This window comes from Chrysoperla carnea, chromosome 4 (genome assembly GCF_905475395.1).
Source record: "Chrysoperla carnea chromosome 4, inChrCarn1.1, whole genome shotgun sequence".
NCBI lineage: Eukaryota > Metazoa > Arthropoda > Insecta > Neuroptera > Chrysopidae > Chrysoperla > Chrysoperla carnea.
Genome location: NC_058340.1, coordinates 15,069,149 through 15,091,502, shown reverse-complemented (window position 1 = coordinate 15,091,502; position 22,354 = coordinate 15,069,149). Strand labels below are relative to the sequence as shown.

The 22,354-nt window shown below is 28.2% G+C and overlaps 1 protein-coding gene across 1 annotated transcript in view; it reads right to left on the bottom strand.

Annotated features, from left to right (window-relative positions):
- The window catches only part of LOC123299226 (glutamate receptor ionotropic, NMDA 2B), a 338,826-nt gene that overhangs the window by 30,642 nt on the left and 285,830 nt on the right, over window positions 1-22,354 (bottom strand). Inside the window, exons 4-5 of the mRNA XM_044881529.1 lie at window positions 17,531-17,711; window positions 13,388-13,562 (exon numbers count right to left, since the gene is read on the bottom strand). Coding sequence (XP_044737464.1) covers window positions 13,388-13,562; window positions 17,531-17,711 — 356 coding nt within the window. The remainder of the gene's footprint in view (window positions 1-13,387; window positions 13,563-17,530; window positions 17,712-22,354) is intronic.

The window sequence follows — 22,354 nt, the reverse complement described above, 5'->3', positions numbered from 1 at the left end:
TTTTAATTTAGTTGAAATAACAGCCTGTTTATTTTTTTATACTTCACTTGCGATGTTTCTCTTCTCTAAATGTGTCACCATTTTCAGTAAAACAATTTTGTAAAACCCTACATTTTGGACCTATGTTCTTTATTGCACGTTATGATTTGTTAACTATTTGGAAGGTAAAAGCAAAAAAAAAATGCAACAAATTAAAACGATTTCAAAATCCATCATGTGGGTTACCTAGGAAACTAAAACTTTTTTAATCGATTCTGCTTGCCCTAAAACGTATTGGAAAAAAATTGTTTAGGCAGTCCCAAATCCCAAAAATCATGTTTTAATGGTTATATGGCACCTCCTTTTCAACGTTGACCTTCGATGCAGTGCATATGTCTATATTTTCGAAAAGAATATGATTAAAAATAAATACAAATAAATGTATGGAATTGAAATACATATATAGAGATACATTTTATTGTGTTAAAATAATACGCTTAAAAAGTTTTAACATAATATTGGATTTGAATTTGAAATAAGATTGTGATAATTAAATTACGAAGGGGGCTTTAAAAGGAGAACATTCAAAACCATAAAGATGTAAACTTTATAATAAAACATTTAATACGTTAGTTAAAAATAATTATTATCATCATATATTATTTCTTTCTGTTTTACGAATTACTTACTCAATTAATTATATTAATTACTAGAGTGATACTCACCCGCTTCGCTGGGTTTAAAAGTAAATATTGATAAAGATTGCTCTCGCTTATCCCCTTTCTATAACACTCGAAATAATGGCAAGGATTGTTTAAAACAGGTAAAATATATGTATGGTTTTCTATTTTCTTAAATGTATAATAGTCGTAATTATTCATTGAGTCAGAATCATTCGTAATCAGAAAGATAGTCGTGAATGTCAAATGACTACTTTTACCGAAATCTGTAATTTATGGTAATGTCAAACTAAATTAATTAAATTTTTTTTTTTATTAATATATCTTTATAAATTATATCTCATGTGTTATTTTGAAGTATGAGCTATATTGCTGTACAGTTTCATTAAAAACCATTCACCAGTTTTAGCGTGAAAGCGTAACAAACAAACATGCTTACTTTCGCATTTATAATATGTATAGAGATAGAGATCATATAAGTGTGGTTTTTTTTAGTTAAGGACGTACAGGAGACAAAAAAATATGAACTTTTAATACAGAGCAAGTTTGAATCGTAAATGTATCAAAATGAACTCCAATTACTAAAATAGCATTATTTTCATAGTTTTTGGTAATTTTTAAATTAAGTTATTAACGCATATTTTAATCAAGTATGGTAGTGATTTTTAGAAATATTTTGAAAATACTAGAAAGTGGTTGCTAGAAATACTTTTAAGAAGTCTCTAAAAAGGTAACAATTTCTAGGTATATTTTGAATCCCTTTGATTTTTGTAATGTTTTGCATGGCTCTAAAGCTAACCCTCGTGGGTCAGTTGGTTCAAGTGTAACTAATTCCAAGGATATATGGAAGCATATGTTATGAATAAGATGTATTCAGTCTCTTAAAATAATCGAAGAGCTGAAATAATTAACGAAAGAGATCTTTGAACAAAATAGGGTAGCTGCAGAATCAGCCCTTCAATCTATCTAACTACATTTTGTTCCAAGAACTATCTTTTTGATTTTTGTTTTTAGCAGCGACTTAAGTATTAGGCGAAGAAAGCATGCTTAAACAATTTTAATTCTTACATACTTCGTCTGTTTTGGCTGTCTTTTTAAATTTTACAAGTCGACAACCTGGCAACGGATTCTATAAATTGATCATATACATCGTCACAATGAAAGATGCGTCAAAAACTAGGTTGTTATTTTTATACCATGTATATATGATATATACATAGTATATTAGGCTTAGTCCCAAGTTTTCAACATTAATTAGTTCATTTTCGGTAGTCCGTCCGTCCGACTGTCCGTTAGTCTGTGAACACGATAACTCAAAAACGAAAAGAAATCAAGCTGAAATTTACAGCGCACTCAGGACGTAAAAAGTAAGGTCGAATTCGTAAATGAGCAACATAGGTCAATTGGGTCGTGGGTCCGTAGGATCCATCTTGTAAACCGTTAGAGATAGAACAAAAGTTTAAACATCCCTGTTAACTTACGAGGGCACACATTAGATGCAAATTTTATAATATGTATTAATATGGGATTACTAGTTATGTATGTGTGATATGTATAGGTACGTATATGGTAATGTGATAATGAACACTGTCTATACATGGTATTTTAACCATTAACTCAGTCAATTGTTTGTTTTCACTTGTTTTGCATATGAAATTGATTTTTTTTCTCTAGGGATATCAACCGAAATAAATACCCTACAGATTTATATAATAAAATGTAAATAAAAATATAATCACGAATTCAAATATTTGTCGATCTGTAATCAACAAAAGCGATAATATTCTTATACGTATAAGTATGTATATCTGTAAAAAAAAGTTACAATATACCTTTAACGAAATACAATGACATTTTCAAATTATGGTATTATATGTATATATGTTTTACCGCAAAGAAATTATTTCGTAAAATATTTAATTAAGCGAATTTACACAACACCAAAGTTCGATAAGTATTCGATAACTTGGGTAATTTGGGTATTCTTAATAAATTTGTTTGAATTTTTAAGTTTTGGAGAGCTATATTTTCAAAATTGCTCTAATATGACGATGAAATGGCTTTGACAACTTTTTTTACTGGCACTTATGCTATCTTTTGAAATTTAACTTTTTGAAATAATTATTTTGTGATCTATAATATAAAAATGAATCGCTGAATGTGTTGCTAAGCGCAAATCTAGAGAGCAGCTGAACCGATATGCTAATTCTTTCTTTATAATATTTCTTGAAGTACGAAGATGGTTCTTACGTAGAGAAAATTTTTTAAAATTGCCTGAAAAAGTAAAAAACTACACTTTTCTATATTCCCATACAGAAGATACGTAATAATAATTAAAAGTCAATTTGAAGTTTAATACCATACCATAAAGTTTAAGTGTTAGTAGAGGGGTTCCGGAAAAGCAAAACAATTGAGTGAGTTAGTATCGTATAAATTTTAATGTCTATATTTATCAATATTTATACTATTGTAACAGTACTCAAAAACAAATTGTTTATGGTAAAATGTAAATTGTCTGTGGTAAAATGTCAATTGAAATGTAAACGCCTCTTTGCTGTGCATCTATAATATTACTAAATCTAAAAGCTACAAATTTAGCTAGCTAATTTTTTTCTAATTTTTGAATACGTTTTAAGTGTTTTTACTTTTAAAATTTACGTTTTGGATTTAATTCCGGATGCCATTGCATCTATTATTCCATATGGGTAATCTCCCTCCACCCATAAGTATCTTCTATAACACACAAGTATTAAAATTACGTTGTGTGTTTTATTTATAAATGTACTCACACTCACGTAGGTACTTTTATTTATTACAAACATAGTTTAAAATTTTATTTAACATTATTATTATAAGTTGGAAAATACTTTTACTCTAAAAATTATTTTTGTTTCATTTTCTCTCGCTTTAAACCACAAAAATTTTTCACTCGCATATTTGAACAATGTGGATGTTGATGATATTTTCAATGTTATGCTGGTTTTTGTTTTACTTTTGTTGAATTTTCTAATAAATACTTTATTTACACTTTTGTTTTGTTCGTAGGTAGATAACAAATAAATAACAAAATAATATTATGGATTATATAATGAAATTATTGTGTTGTGTAATAAAAAAAATATGGTAAAGATATTTACATATTAAATTCTGTTAAGTGTAATTTATTATTACCTTTACGGTATTCACAATGGCTTGCTGCCTTAATATTTCAATAATATGTTAAAGAATTTTCCCATTGTAAATTTTACATTTAGACCGATTTGCTCAGAAAGCGAATAGATCTGCGTTTTTGGTTCTGGATTGATATGTGGGTTTTTTACATGCAATATTAAATTAAAATATTTTAACTTATTGTATTTACCTAATTAATAAACTGCACTCTGTCTCGCAAAAACAAGTCTGAGTGTTGTGAATAACTTTTATATACAGGATGATTCAATAAAACATTGATTAATTTCGGACATGTGTTCCTTGAATCAAAAGAAACAAGAAAGATGATATGAACGTATGATCTAAGAATTTTTTCATTTTTGAAACACGGAGTGATAAAGAGTTCCGAAATAAAATTATGATAATGATAAGTAATTTATTGAAGTGAAAACTTTTTTAGGAACATTGAGCACTTTTTACTATTGAGCACCTTAAATTATTTTAATATACAATGAAATGTACTGTTAGTGACGCATGCCGGGTGTTACCCAATACCTGTCATGCTACGAAATATTACAAATCATGTATGTATAATTTGTACTGTTATTGAAATAAATAAAGATTTTGTAATGGTTAATGATTAAAACGCGGTCATTGGAGTTAAGCAACATTGAGCACAATTAATTGTAGCACGAGTGACCGTTTTTAAATCTTCCTTTTTTATATTTACACGTTAATAATTTCAATTTACAAATTATGAAATTTAAATTATTTATAATATTAAAACAAAAAATACAGTTATTCCAGTTTTCACTTCCGTCCGACAGTCCCCATGACTGACTATCTTTTTTTTTTGAGATCCTACACAATAACCATATTTTTCATATTTTTGAGAAATTCAATAATATTTTTGAAATGTAATTCTTATTTAAGTTCTCAAAAAATAATTCACAGCCCATTATCATATTTTTGTTTGGAAATTTTATCATCTTTTGTTTCGAAAATTTAAAGTTTTTGACTATTAGTTGCTAGAGCCCGGGAAGCAGATAGACCTGCTGTTGAGTCGAGTAATGTGAAGGATTTTTTGTCCATTACTTACTTAATTAAAATATTTTGACCTAATGCATTTCCTTAATAAAGTAAATCTCACTTGTGTTTCAAAAAGAAACAAAAAAGTGACCATCAACATACTGTCTAAAACTTTCCATTTTCGAGGTATAGGGTGAGTTTTGTCCATGTATTATTGAATCACTCTCTATGTAAACTAGTCTTTTTACAGTGGATTGTTGCCTAAATAACTCAGTATTATGCAAATTTCCACATTGCATATAAAATAATTTAGCTCAGTTGCTTATTGCGATCTGCCAGCAAAGCGGATATATGGATATATCCTTGGTTTGAGTACGAGAATAATGTGTAGGATTTGTTATGTGTTCATAATTATAGTTAATCTTTCGATTTATTGCATTTTTGCTCTAAATATTTATTTTATTTTTTAAAATAATTTTGATTTATTGTATTTTTCTAAATAAAATACACTCATTGAAACAACTCATTGAAACAACTCATTTTCTACGTTATGCTTATTTAACATTTGTCCCTCTCTTATCGTTACAAATTCCCTCTCGAAGGCATGTAAGCGGATTTTGAGATACCGTATATTAGAACGTAATGTGTGTTTTGAGCTGAAATCTATGTTTATAAAAAATCCTTCAAACAAAAATGAACACTTTAAAAAATTGACACTAAATGGAACTTGGTTCAAGGTCCCATGACAATTGGCCAACCTTGCACATTGAGGAAGTCAAAGTTGCTTTTCAGGTTTAGAACAAAACGCAAAAATTTCAACTCGATATCTTTTTGAATTTGCAGTTATCGTTCTCGCAGGCGGGTAGACAGGCATACAGACGGAAATGGACTATTTAAATGATTTTATAAACACTTACATTAATATTTTATTTCCTCTATCAATATTTTTAAGCGTTACAAAATTTTAGATTAAATTTAATATACTCCTAATGTATTTCATAACATTATAATATGGAGGTATTCAAGGTATAAAAATAAATATCTTTTAAGGCTCGATATATAAATGGTGGGAGCGCAATTAAACTATACATTCTTCAAGATTTTAGTATATGATATACATTTATATGCGCCTCCGCCATATTTATTTAACTTAGCGTAAATCTTAATATATATATTTCTTGTGTTCGTTTGTATGTGACTGAACTCCTCCTAGACGGCTGGACCGATTTTGATAAAATTTTTTGTGTGAGTTCAAGGGGATTCGAGGATGGTTTAGATTTACAATTTGGTCCAGTACAACTGTTTTTGAGGGCTCCGTACCAAAAAAATGTAATTTCATTAAATGGTGGGAGCGCATATAAATCATATCACATTATGTATACTATGTGTACTATGTATTTTTAATAGTATTCAGGTATTGTCAATAGGCATTTATTAGAGCCATATGCGAGCGCAGCGAGCTCTACTATCAAAGGTCAGGCCAAAGGTCGAAGGTCAGGCCACTCCAATAAATAGGAGTTAAATTGGGGTTTAGCGGACAGGCTAAACGTAGTATAGGTATTCATGAATTGGAGTTACGTTTTTACGGGACAACGTCCGTCGGGGCCGCTAGTATATTATAATTCTAGTAGTTTTTAGAAATGAAAATAAATTATTTTATCAATAGTTAATAAAAAATGATTACTTTCATTTATTTTTTAGATTTAAGTAGCCCATAAAAACAGTATTTTTAATATAGTTACCTCCCATACAGTAAATTTTGTGATACCACCAAATAATTTTTTTTTAATTTTTAGTGTTGTTCGAAGGGTAGTAAAACAATGTCATCATTTTCAGCCAAATATTTCAATCGTAGAATTATGATTAGGTTGTATATGGCCGTAGCAAAAATTAAATTGTATTGTCTTTATCTTCCTTGAAAAACTCTAATATTTACTAATTTGTTATTCCGTTATCAAGAGAACTAGTCCTAACAGTTTAAATCACATGATTGCTGCTACAAACATTTTTTTTTGTCAAATTACGACAAAAAGATTTTAAAATCTATAATGTATAAGGTATCATTAATTTTCACAATATTTTTTATACTATCAAACAGCGTATTATACTTTGTCATAACAATCTTTGACGATTTCCTGCATTATCCTGCTATAAAATATCATAAAAGGAATTTTATAAAATATCTACATTGATTGATTTTGGTATTACCAATATTTATAAAAAAAAATGTATTTTCTGAAAGTGGCCTTGTATAAAATAGGTTTGTAATTTTGTTTTCATGTAGGTAATTGTAAACAGAAAAACATGAATGCATCAATATTCTAAATTGACAACTTCAATGGCTATTGTGTACACTACACTTGTTAGATCGTTTCATTGAAGGATGAATAAATCTTACTTCATAAAGGTTCTGTAACACTTTTCCCTATTTTTGTAAATTAGTATTTAAAAAAATTTTCGATATTTGGAAAATTATTTCAGATATCGAAAAATTTTATTTTTACATTTCGTCGTATATTGTCCAGTTATAAAATATTACACCATCAAAATTGAACAAATATTTTTTTTAAATTTGTGTCCCCACTACCACGCTCATATATCCTTAATTAGTCGAAAAAAACATTAAATTGAAATTGGATCACCCTTTTTAAATTTATTGATGCATTCTTTACATTTTTTATAATTATTTAAAACTGATTTTAATTACAATATCACCACTGGGCAGAGATAAGGGACTAATAGTAATAATTACGTTGGCAGAAAAGAAAGAAAAAGCGGTAGGGAGAAAACAGACAAAAAATTTACCACCCTCGAAAGCCCAGTACTTATTGAAATAAATTACAGTATTGGAATTCCGGAACGAAATTATATTTCGTGCTTGATGAAAGTTCTAAGTAGTCCTTAAATATTTGTATAAATTTTTTAATTTGTTCTACTGAAACATACTGAACCATACAAACATAAATGCTTTGAGCACATAAAAAACATCATGGATGTAATTTATATCATCGAAAGCCTGGAGTATAATTCAATTGGATACTTGAGGCGGTAGCTAGGATAGATTTCTTCATATTTTATGTAATATATATTGTTATAGGGGTACTCAATCATTTAATTTAGGTTAAATTTTGTTACGCCCATGTTCAGACGGTAAAGTTGTGGGTGTGTAAAGCTATTTTTTTAATTTAAAAATAAATTTGTTTACTGCTACTTGATTAATTTTATAAAGATAACATGAATAAAAAATATAAATAACTTCAATAAACTTTTGATATTTTTAGCGAATCGAGAACTTGATTTCCAAAGAGATTAAAAAACTTATCGTTTAATATGAACGATGAGGTCAACAGCTCTCTGATCTGAGGGACCCCAATTTTGATCCAAGGAAGGACATAATTTTTGGTTTACTGGAGCGCAAATTTGAGCTCATTAAGTCATCATTTCAAACGCCCTTTTAATTAACTAAACAGAACGGGAGTAAGTTGGCTACGTTCTAGACCAGACTACCCGGGTACAAGTCCTGGCTTCTGTGTAATTTTTTCGTTTCTTCAAATAAATTTGTTCAAATAAAACTGAAAAAATAAATCCTTATCCAGGAAGGACAGTTGCCCTGATCAGCTCTTTCATTGCTACTTCCATGTCGATATACGTAAGTAAATTTGATTTTCTACTTCTGATAAATGGTTTCATTTCAATTCTAGTAACTGCAAATTTCGAATGTGTGCTTTTAAATAACGAATATCTCTGTTAAATAGTGCAGCTATGAAAATAAATTATTTGTGAATCAAATTGAGCATGTATATTAGTAGGAATATTCAATCGCATCCTTAGTACCAAATCATATTTTTGGGTTTTCACAGTTCAACAAGTTTAATGAAAAATTAAATTGAAAAATTATTTTCTTTATCTTAAACACATTTGAGATTTATAAGTTTCCAGCAATGTAGAAGACAAAAGTCATAGAAATACGAAAATTTTTGCCCGAAGATTGCGATGAATATACCTGAATCATTATTCAGTATCCTTTAAATATTAAAAATTTCAGTTAGATATTATTTCTATTCAAACTTTAGTTTGTATACAGAGGTTGTCACGTGATTTCACTCTTTTTAAGTAAAAGAAATACAAACAAATGCTATATAGACCTTTTTTGCGTTTCTAATATATTTGTTTACATGCCTAAAGTAATAAAAAGGGATCTCGCTTTGAGTACCTCGTGAAATAGACTATAGCTGGTGGTTAGGTCTTGGACATGTCAGCCGTAATTCGGTGATCGTTATTTGTTAATATTAGAGATAGCTAATATTCATTGCCTTATATTTAAATTCTCTTATCTTCAGAGAGGTTAAAATACATATTTTATATGCCGAAGTTCTGGAAAACTCTCGCTACGTGTTCTTTAGTTGTATAGATGATAATAAAATTTATTTCAATTCAACCCTGAAAATTGTTTTTCTAACTTTAATATTTATGAAGGTCAACTGCAAAGGAAATTTTTTTGGTAGAAATTCGATGTTGAATTGGTGGTATTTTTTTGTACATGCCAATAATTATTTTGAATTTCGTAAATTCATAAAAAATTTAACAAAAAAAACCTACTTAAAAAAACTCTAAAAAGTAAAAAAATAACGATAATAGAATGTAGTTACAATTATTGTTATTTTTAGATTCAGTGTCAGCCAAGTAAACAACTATGGCAGAATAGTTTGCTACATTAACTTGGCTGACACCGACACCAAAAATAATAATTGTAACTAAAACTAATTTTTCACTAAAAAAGAATAATCGAAATCGCTTGGCGTGATATTGAATTATTCGTCCATTTGTCGAGCACATACTTAATGAAAATTTAATATTTTTATGGTTTTCTCATGGATGCCATTGTCAGAACTGGACCAAATTAAAATGGGACGACACGGAAAGCACCGGATTTTAAATAAAACAAGAATCATAAAAATCGGAAATCTCCCAGTCGAAACTTCTGAGGTGACAAACATTAAAAAAATACAGTCAAATTGATCACCTTCTCCTTTTTTGAAGTCGGTTAAAAAAGCTTCTCTTGGCAGCCAATTTGTTTTGGATACCATTAGTGAGGGAGAAATGCAAAATTATAAATTGATTTATTATCTCAAACTTATGCGAAAGGCGTCTTAAGGCAAGGAGAAAATCGATGCGTGTTCTAGGTTTATCATTATTTTTAGTTTAAAGAGAAACGCGTGCAGTCGGTTTATTGTTTAAGTTTATTGAGGAGTATGACTATTATGACTTTTAAACCAGTAGATTGCGCAGGTTTTAATCAAAATTAACTTTTAACATGGTTCAACAAAATATCTGACTTCTGTTTATCAGTCAAATCTAACAAATGTACCCTGCATTCTAAAATCATGCAATCTCAGTAAATCGGCTTGAGCCGATGTATCTAGTCTTAGTAAACGTCAAGTATCTCCACTTTCTCTTATTAAGTGTTTGCAAAGAGCGTATCTTCACGTGGCACAGCTATAACTTATCTAATATGACAACAGATTCCGTGATATTCTGTAAATATTTATAACAACAAAAGGGATTAAATAAAGCCATTAAAAAATTACAAAACATTTGTTTTAGATTTTGTAAAACAGTTATTTTAATGAATGATCAAAATATTAACGAAATATTTTAGCTTAAATAGCTGTAGCTGGTTTGTAAATATTAATTTAAATACGAAACAAATAATTTAAAATTTTGTGTTTGTATAAAAAAATTGGATTACATTATATAATGAATTATGTGATAAATTCTATAGAGATGGCGACATTGTATTATATATGCTTTATTTACCAACAATAGAGGTGTAACGACAGAGGGTGTTTGGATGTAAATGTACTTACTTGTGCTACCTAATTACAATTGAATCAAATTATCCAATTTATTTTATTTATTTTTGTGTACGTTCTAACTGTTTTTACACACAATGATTATCAAACAAAGCTTTTGTGTAACTTTGCGAATAATAGAGGAATATATAGGTATACGATATACATGATAACGTGGTAAATTATCATAGTAATGATAATATGGGCTTCATAGACATATTCTAAGACATTTTTATTCTAAGACATGTTTTTAATTCGAAAACCCTTCTAAAAAATTAACAAATTAAAACTTTTAAGGTGTATTTTGGACAAACTTAAACATTATTTTGTCAATTGATTGCTAATTCATACCATATCAGTTATATGTAATCATTAATAATGGGACGATAGAGGTTTAAAGTTTCTACAGTTTTTGGAACAGTGTTCCTTATCACACTTTATGATTTATTTGCTGGTTGGGAGGTAAAACCACAAAAAGTGCAACAGACCCCAAAATCCGACATATAGGTTTCTTAGGAAACTGAAACTTTTATAACCGATTCAGTTTGTCATGAATTTTGAGAAAATGCAAAAAAACATTTTTCAATCTGTCAATTTGCATTTTTGTAAAAAATTTATGTTTTTTCATTTAAAAAAAGGAGCTGTGAGTTATTAGAAGTTAAACATAATAGAGATAATTTAAAGTAAGTACAAGGATATTTAATGGTATGTCATATGTCATATTGTTATATGTCATATTGAAATTTAATGTTATATGTCATATCCTGATCAATTAAATTGTGTGAAATGTACCCACATATTGGGTTGACTACTAAATCAGAAGTATGTCTTTTTTAAACTAATATTACAATTAATTCATAAAAGTTATAAGAGTTAAAGAAGCAATAATATTTAATTCTTTAAACAATAAAACAAGTATTTGACTTCTTAAATTAATACCTCAAATTTTCAGAATTACCAATGCACAGATATGCAAACAATGCAAGAAAACATGAAAAAAAAAACAAATTAAAGCTAAAATTACCAACGCACAGAAGTGCAAATAGTATATAGAGAGAAAAAAAAATTAAAAGAAAGTAATTACACTAAATCTGCGTTTGTGGTAAAGTAGCGTATCACAAAACTAATATTTATAATTAATTACCAATACAGTTGTTTCTACGTAATCAGTACAAAATTGAATATATTAGTCGTTCAGAACTAAAGAATAAATTTTGCTACCGTGAAAACAACAGTATATAGCGTGGAATTTTCTTTTACTCTCCCAGATGGTAAAAGCATATCCACTTCGTACATACATTAAACCTCGGAATCTTATGGATTTGACATTTTCCCACAGTATTGTTGTATTTTTTTTTTTGTTGTCCATTTTATAATATTTGATTTATACAATTATTGTGAATTTTGTTGTCATTGCGTTCCATAATAAAAAGCTGGTTTTAACCACTACTGATTTTCCTCTTTGATTAAACTTTTTTTTTTATGCTTTTTTATAAAATGAATTAGTAGATTTCAAATGAATAAAAACATGGTATAAAAAAAGCACAAAAGTGTGTCATTTTTGCAGTCTCCATTGTAAAAAAATTTGTCTAATCTAATGTACGTTCAAACGTTATTATCATGTTTTTTAAATTTAAAGAAATCTTTTTGAAATTTTCTAACTGGTGTTTTTTTTGGATAATATTCTAGTAATAGGAATTTTATTGATTCCCCATTGTTTAAAGCAATCTAGTCCTATTTGTTTTAATTTTATTAATCTTTTATTTGGAAAAACTAATTTATTTATTTATTTTTTAATTGTATTGTCCAAAATAATTTTATATCCTGATAAGGTGTTTTTGCACAATTTTTCATTTGGAAATTTTAAATAATAAAAATAAAATCACCTGATTTATTTTTATCACGTAAACGCAAAATATTTTAGTATAAATATTGTTGTTTTTAGATAGAATTATTGTTTTGATAATGTCCTTATAAGAGCAGTGGCAGATTTATCGGGAAGCAAAGGAAGCAATTGCTTGGGGCCCCGCTTGGACAGGGGCCCCCAAAAATGGAAAATTTTGATAACACATTCGAAAATTTGAAAAAAAAAATAAATAACACATGAAAAAAAGAAAAAATCCATGTCCACAATATCGATGCTTGAAAAACTTGACTTTGATGATGTCATTCATCAATTTGCGACTGAGAAAAGTAGAAAAAAGTTGTAATTTAGATAGTAAATTATAAGTTAACTGTAAAATATATTGATTATGCAAAATTAACTAGTTATTCATTATTTTGAAATATCGGGGGGGGGAGGTATTTTACAATGAGGGCCCCAAAAACCTGAGGTTGCTTGGGGCCTCGTCAGAGGTAAATCCGGCACTATAAGAAGATGAAACATATTTACAATAAATAAATAATTAAAAAACAAGCGGAATTAAGAAAATAAAAATTGTGTTTTTATTATTAATCATTTACTATTATGTTACCACATTTACTCTTTTCCAAGATTTTAAATTAAATATGTACATAATTTTTCAAAATAAAATTTTTCATGACATCCAGTCAATTAAATTAACAAATGTTACACCATAATGTAAATATACACATTTATAAAATAAATATTTTATTACTGCAGAATAAAAAAACATGAAATATATTATTTGCATATTTTTCTACAAAAATTAAAAAATAAGAATAAATATTATTTACCTGCATATCAGAGACACGTTCACGAACAGCTTGTATAAAATCATCATGACCAGCTATTTGACTTGTAACAACACTAAATTGATGCCATTTGTATCGTTCTAATATACTTAACATGGCGGCAGTTTGATGCTCTAAGGACGGGGCTAATTGTAATTGTAATGAACTTTGTGATGCTCTGAAAAAAAACAAAGAAAAAAAAAGATTTAAAATATTGTCAAAAAAGTTGTACAAATGAATATATAAAATTATTATTATATAAAAATTTTATATATTATTATATAAAAATTCGTAGCACAGGAGCGGCGTTTGTTAAGCGAATTCCCTTAGATATTGAGAAAATAACACATTTTTCTTAAAATTGAATATTGCAATTTTAGTTTTCCAAAAATTTTTATTTCGAAAACAAAGCGCCTAGAGAAAAAATCACAAAAGTACTTTTTTGCTTAAAACTGATCAAAAAATATATAAATAATTTTGAATATGAAAATAGTTTTTAAAGTAATTTCTTTAGTGAAGTCAACTTTCGTGGATTAGTATTCATTTCAATTGTATACCTACAGAACCACTATGCTCATTATTTAAATAAATGTATGCTTTATTTAATTTTTATTATATTTAAAGTGTCATATTTATCCTGTCAGTTTCATGTATAAAAATGTTTGTTATTTAACAAGTGAGTAAGATTGTTGGTTGGGTGTTTCATTTCAGTTTCCAATATAATGTATTTGTACGTGCTGTATATGTGTACATGTCTATTATTATTTATATTCGCATTCAAAAACGTTTTCATGTATTATTAAAAAAAAAAAGAAAATTAAAATTAAAATTTTTACTCTTAATATTATTTAAATGTAAAAAATAAATAATAATACGGAGCCAAAATAATCTTTGACTTTTCTACCAAAATTGCCGTGGTCAAAAAATTGATATTTTCCAATTTTCTTATCGAATTTAATGAGCTACGTGCCTGTTACTATCGCTAAAAAAATCTTTCTATGTAAAAGAATTTTTTTTTAGTTATTAAATCTATTTTATAGAAAACCCACTTTTAATATGTTTCAAATAAAAGTTTGAATTTAAAATGGTGGAAGCGCAATTAACTAATATTAAATTATCTTATAAGTATAGACTATGGATTTATTTGCGCTTCCACCATACTTATCGTATTGAAAAGAAAGATTTAGATAATCGTTGTAGCCTTTTAAAAACATGAGTGACTTTACGATAAGGTCGATCATAACATTTGGTGGCACTCCCTATGTCTATATTATAAAGTCTAAAGTATCGCAATTAAAACTAAAAACACAAACTGCATCTTGTGTCGGCGAAATTTTTGGTGAGTGTCCCATCCTGGCAAGATCTAAAGAAATACGCCATATTTATTGCATCCAATATTATTATTTTTCAAGTATTTTCAATGATTTGAAGGAGAAAAGTTATCTACAAGCAAGAAATGTGATGGGAAATGTACACAGTGTTTTTAGTTTAATTGTGCTTAGGAAATATAAATGATTAGAGTCATTCAGGGTTGTCAGAATTAATTGATATTTTATATTTTTGGACTTAATTTACAGCCATACAGTTTTTTTTTTCTAATCCGACAAGGCAAAAATACAACAAAAAAAAAACTTCATCTTTCAATAGAAATGGAGATCTACTGCTTTTTGACAGAGGCTTTGTTAAGGGGTTTTTTAGTGAATTACCGAAGGAAATAGAGCTATTGCTTTTTTACTGATGATTCATCGATCCTTCCTAATACCTAGATGTCAAAAGTGTATGTATGTATGCATATACATATGTATCTATACGTTTATGTGCCTTTAAACTCTCTAGTGGTTGTAATTTCAGTTCGATTTGAATAAAATTTGGTATCAAAAACGTTTAATAAACATAAGGTGGAGAGATTTGCAAAAATTTTTTCAAAATAATAAACATTTTTGTATTATTTTATCAGTTTTAAGCAAAAAAGTACTTTTGTAATTTTTTCTCTAGGCGCTTTGTTTTCGAAATAAAAATTCTAGAAAAACTAAAAAATGGAACATTCGATTTTAAGAAAACTGTGTTATTTTTTTCAATCTCTGAGGGTTTTCGCTTAGCTAATGTAGCTCCTGCGCTACGAATTTTATTTATACCATGGGAAAAATTTATTTCGGGCAGTTAGTATTTAATTCAGTACTAGATAAATAGTTATAAGTGAGTTGCCTACATTGTAGGTTGAGTGAGCGAGAGTGAACAAACAATATATTTATGCTCACTCTCAAGAACAATGGCAGTAAAAACATTGTGTATGTATTAAGTGTTGTTAATGATTTACTGTTGAAACAGACGTGCTTTGTAATTAACATTCAAGATTAAACTTGAATATTAAAATTATTGTATTTATACATCAAAAGGCTCTTATTCAAGCATCTAATTTATATTATACTAGTAAACAAAACATATTAATTTTTTTTCAAAATACTTTCTTCCATATTAAATAAGAAACAAAAATTCATTTTTACCCTCATTATAAATTTATTAATAAAATTTATTTGAAATAAAATTTAACATTTTTTTTCTGATTTTTGAAAACATGCTATACTTCCATAAAAAAGCGGTAAGGGAGGTGGAAAGTTAACCAATTACCAACTGGTTAAACCAACTTTCCTTTAGATGTTAAACAACTAAATTTTTTATTGACTTCTGGCGAAGAATTTACTTTACGTACAGAATAGTGAAGTTAGAAGAAGTTATTAAGAACAAATAAAATAACGTTTCGAAAACGATCATTTTTATTCCACAAACACATACACATTGGTTTGATAATCTTGTATATTTGTACTAAAATTTTAAATGAAAGAACAACATACTTGAGAAGAAATTTAAGTCATTGCTGATGATTCTCAAATAAAACAATTCATACAAAATGATTTTAATGTGTACTTGAAAAAAAAAGTTTTTTTTTTCAACAAGTGTTCCGTCCAGTACCATCTAGAAATATATTAATATTTCAAGTACTTCTTAGGCCAACGTAATTTACAGGGTTCTTCATTAAGAATATGAGAAAAAGAAATTGGAAAGAAAAGACAAAAAAAGATACAGTAGTAAAATAATCAAAATTGACCTGTGCATACCAGTGGCGCGGCGTGCACAGAGATTTTAGACAGAAATTTTTAAAAGCTGCTATAACAACAAAATATTGCATGTTGGTTTTAATTCATCGTCATGATGAGTAAATAATGATGTAGGTATTTGTAACCACAAATATCCATAGATTGGCTGATTTTATAGACTTTAAAGATTAGAATTAATAATAGCAGTGAAAAGATGGTGGTGTGAGTATACAACCTATAGTTATGGCCCGTCCAATCGTTTTCCAGTACTTGCTCATAGAAGTTAAAGCACACTGTATATTGAAAAACTTTTCTCGTTTTACTCCAGTATATACTTCTTTCTTGTTTTCAACAGTTTGTTATTATAAGGATAATTCAAGTAGGCTCCTTTTCTGTATTTTATGTCCAAATTTATAGATTTTATTTAATTTTTTCGTATAAAAACAAAGTATTTTCGAAATATTTGTTTATTCACAAAATTTAACACCAAAGCTTTTTAGTATTTATTCCGTATCTAAATCGGTGGAAACTTGGATTACGCATAAGACATATTCCAAAAATAAAATATTGATAAAAGTTTGTAGTATTAAATAACGAGCCAAGTTAAAAACAGCAAATACGATTCTACATTTAAATATTCTTCGAGAATGTTTTTTGAGCATTTTTGATATTATCCATTATACGTTCAATAATGAATATAACTTAAGATAGTTAACGGGTGTTTGGAAAAAATTCAACAAATTAACTTATTGGAAAATCTTGTGACGTTTCGTATTATTATTATCAGACAATTGAAATAATTTCAATAGCATAACTCCTGTAATTTAACGCAGAAAAAAATTTACCGTAGCCGTAGAAGTATATTCATAATAATATACTATTGTACTTATTTCAGTTTCCTGATGATGTTAATAGAAATATAGTCTCAAGATTTTAACGCATAAAACATGAATGTTTAATAATGGTTTAATTGTTATTGATGATAATCAAAGGAGAAAATTATCATTACTCATAAAAAATTGTTGGTAATCTATAAATTGTAACAACTTACCGTCTTTCTAAACCTGAATTATCAGCATTCCATGCAATAACTGGAATACCCAAATATCCAGCCAATTGTAGAAAATATTGAGCTGATGCTGTACTTCGACCGTATTGTTCATAATTCATTAAATATAATATAGATGAAACATTCACCGATAGAAATTCTTTGCACAATGAATTTAGAATAACTGTAACAAAGAGAAAATAAATTAATGAAATTTTCAATATCGTGAAATAAATATTATTGGTTTTGGAGTACTTTGTTTGCACTAAATACTTAAAATTCTATATACAAGGTGGATCATTTTTGTCTATACACAAAAATACCTCGTTTTGTAGTTAACAAATAAAAAAATAACTGAAACAAAAGTTGCAGAGTTTGATGAGGGATATCATGTTCTGATATTAGATTGGACCTAGTTCTTCGCGTTTCGTTAATAGCCAATTTAGATCCTAAATGGTAAGAGATGGGATAACAGGATAATTAGAAAGTTGTTCCTCATTTTTCATCTAAACCACTAGATGCTTACTACGGAAAATTGTTTAGCCAAAAGCTGTCAAGGGCAATAGAGGACATTCGCCTGTGTCTATGCCTTCAGTAGGTATACTATTTTTACGAGAATAGGGAAAAATCGAGTATGACCACATAAGACAAATTTTTATATCCTTAAAATATATATATTTCAGTTCTGAATGTGAATTATGCTGTACTACGACGATTTAAGACGAAAAGTAACAATAAAATTTTCCGATATCTGGCGTAATTTTTAAAATATGGAAAATTGAAAATTTCTCAACAACAACTGCAATCATAATAGTTTTTTTATTCCAAGTGAAAATTATTAAAAACTTTCAAAATTTGTGGTTTTTTTAGTTTTATCCATAAGAGCATTGTATTAAAACTCGAACTTTAACATTAAATAATTAATTAAAGACTCTGGTGACCCCTTCAGAAACTTTCAACTATAGTTTAAAAAAATCTTCTTCATCATCTTTAAGTTGTTATCCTAGTCCGTCATCCTTATTAAGTATGAAATAAATATATTTTCTATATTGGATGGTACGTAGAAAGGGGATGGGTAACCGTTGAAATTCTAAGATTTAAAGTCCCTTAGTTTTAACTAGTTTTAAATTAGATTAAATATAAAGTATTTATTAAAAATATAAAGATACTAATGTAATAAAGCAGATTTTTTTGTTGTGTTTTTTGGTAACTTTAAGAATTGTTGATGAAAGAATGAAAAACAAAAAAACAAGAAAACAATTTAAAATTTTTTTCATTTCATCAGCTACGCTTCTATTAATTTACAATTATTCTATTTAAATCAGTAATTGTTTTACCTCTAAATAATCAGGGAAAATGCTCCTCAGATTGCTATTCTATTAAATAATAACTAATTAAGGGTGTCGGAAATCGAAGAACGCTAGAGGACTATTGATTCCGCTATCTAGCTTATTCTTGGGATTCATGACTTTTGAAACACCTGATGTACCTATATGAAATATATATGTATATTGATGTTTCATCACTTTGATAAAATTAATAATTAATTAGATTCTGGTTTAGTTCACTGCTTTTAAATTTCCTATAGTGCTATCAACTAATCGCAATATAACAATGTAATATGTATTATAATGTAATATGCGGGGCAGGGTGTGGTACCAAGGATCGAAATTTGTTATTGTGTTTTTAAAAAATGATTAAAAAAATCTTCTTATTGCAATAGGTATTATTAACAATGGCATAAGATGTGTTATCCATGGTACATTATTACTTCCTGGGTGTAATTTTAGATGGCAACCTGAAATTTGATCTATATATGAATCAATTACAAATGAAGTTGAACAAAATATGCTATCAACTTCGAATGATGAAGATAACAGTTGATCAAGCCACTCTTTTACAGATCTACTATGCAAATTTTTATTCTATTATGATCTACTGCTTTAAATTTGGGACTCAAGCTCAAATTTGGGAAAAAATATAATTATGATTTTAAAAAAATTTATAAGAATCATTTTTAATTAAAAAAAAAAAAACCCAAAAACCAAAAAATTAAAATAGGTTCATCAGTTTAGCTGCTACGATGCCACAGACAGACACACACTCACACAGACACACACACATAGCGGCTACTTATAACACCCCTTTTTTTAGTTCGGGGGCTAAAAAGGTCATACGACAAAGTTTTTGCGAAGCGACACTACTTTTACTGTTCTATAACTGTAATATAATGACGTAGTTTGACTCATATGGTATGCTAGTAGATTAGTGATATGTTTATCGGAACCGAATACTAACAATTTAATTTCTGTTAGGCTTCGGTTAACTTGCGGTTAGATACATACAATATTCGTTTTTATATTAAAATTTTGGTTTAAATATAGCCATCGTTATTGAATCAGTCCGGTTGGCTGAGAAAACAACGCTTTGAATTATTAATTTTTGTCATGTTCATACGTATAATACGTAGTACCAACGTATAATATTAAAAAAAATTTGCTAAGAGCATACAAATTTAAAAAAATTATAATTAATTTTTGTAATTATATCAAAAGTATCTTTCTTAGAGGTTTCTTAGAAAGTACGAATCTTGAACTAGGAGATAACAAAAATTATTTGCAAACAAATTATTTTTAGTAATCACAGTTCGTTTTTCCGAGTTACACGGTAGCCGTTTACATTTAAACTTTGAAAGCCAAGTAATATGAGAAAATATTTTCATGTTTTTAGGCGAATACTTGTCTGTCATTTGTGTTAAAAAATCATTATTAGTAAAAAAATGGCGAGGGTTTTGTAAACATCAAAGGCATGCCCCAGTGGCTGATTTAAGAAAAAATCGAGTGGGTAAAATCTATCAATATGGTCTGTTTCTTCTTTTTTTAGTCTTCGTTAATGCACTTGCTGGGGGGGGGGGATTGTGATGTCCTTCGACATATACGGCATGTCGAAGGACAATATATTATAAGATTGAACGCACGGACGCAATATCTCCAACAATACGTGGCATTTGTTTTATAATAATATTTGTTGCTTTAGGCGTTACAGTTTGAATGTTGAATGCTTCAAAGCTCTATAATATTTCTCCTTCAAATGCAATCGCTTTGTATGAAACTTTTCTCTTGCTGAAATGTAGATGGAGAAAAGACAATCAAAATTGAATAGATATTTACAGAGAACAAGTTTGTTATAGATCGTAGTTTATTAAATAATAAATTCTGCAAAGCAATGTAATTTAAGATGAAATTAATTTAAATAATAATATAGAAAACGTATAGCTATTCAGTTGTTGCTGGAAAAATTTAGAGGATGAGTTGTAACAGATAGATGAATGTGTAAATATTAATTCATTCAAAATTGCTTTCAAATAAATAAACTCACATATAGACTCATATAAATACGATATTATGTCTTTAAAAACGTATTACAGGGTTGGGCATTAAAACCAAGTAAATTTTTTTTTGAAAGTACTTGGCCGTTAGGGTGTGCTATTTGTTACAATATATTTTTTGGGTCAAATTGTTTCTCTTTTCTATCTTTCTTTTCAGTTGTCAGGATGGAGTTGTCATTATCGTGCATGCCTTAAATAACGCAAATTCAAGTATGATGATATCACCAGGAGTGGCTAGTCTTGAATTTCTGTAAAGTGTGTGCTCCGCCGGAGATTAAATATTAATTGAAATGAATACTGTTTCCGTTTCATTGGAGAGACAATCATAGGTTGGGTCAATAATTTTGGTCTCAGTTATGAAAAAAATCTCGTTTTTTCCATAATTAAGCCTTCAGTTTCGTGATTAATAACCAGGCGGCAGATTGTGTCCAGGCTGAGTTTAAAGTCTTTTTTATTGATATTGATTCTCCGGTGAAATGTATGAAAAAACATTCGTTATTCTAAAGAAAAACTTGGTTTTTATGCTGAAGATACAGAGATTTGGTTGTCGAATTTCTTTGCTATGGTACTGTTTTGTTTTTGAGGTATATAGAATGACAATATGAGCAGATATTTTAATTTTAAAAATATATTTAAACAAGTGAAAACAAAGAGTTAACTGTTGAAATACCATGTATAGACACTGTTGATTACTCTGTCACATTACACATACATACATTTCACACATATATAACTGATATAGCCATATAATACATACTATACAATTTGCGCATAATTTTATAAGGAACATTTTTAACATTTAAATTTTTGTTCTAACTCTAACGGTTTACAAGATGGATCCTACGGGCCCAAGACCCAATTGAACTATGTTGCTCATTTAAGAACTTAACCTCACTTTTTACGTTCTCAGCAAGCTATAATTTTCGTGATTTCTCTTTTCGTTCTTGAGTAATCGTGATAATAGGCGGACAGACAGACGACAGACAGACGACATATATACACGGTAGAAAAACAAGTCTTTTAATATTTGTGAATACTTTCACAAAAGAAATAATTAATAAAGCACTGTTGTCAGTTTCCTGATTTTCGAATGTCCAAAGATTGATAAATACAATTTATCGATCATACAAACCATCCGTACAGCAGTACACTTTACCTCTCAAAATAAAAGGGGAGCTGAAATATCTAGCTATAAACGCAATAACACACAAAGCACAATAGAATGGGATTCAAGCTTGTGAGTGAGTATCGGAACTACCAAACAGGCTTTCAAACTACCTAATACTGTTCAAAGACGTTATCCATGAGAAATTAAATGAGATATGAATTTTTAGGGCACACTCAGTATGTTATTTATAAATCTTTGTATATAAAAGCTTTGTATATAAAATATATTTACTCTTAATTCATATTTATTCGTAGAAGTAATAAATAATTGC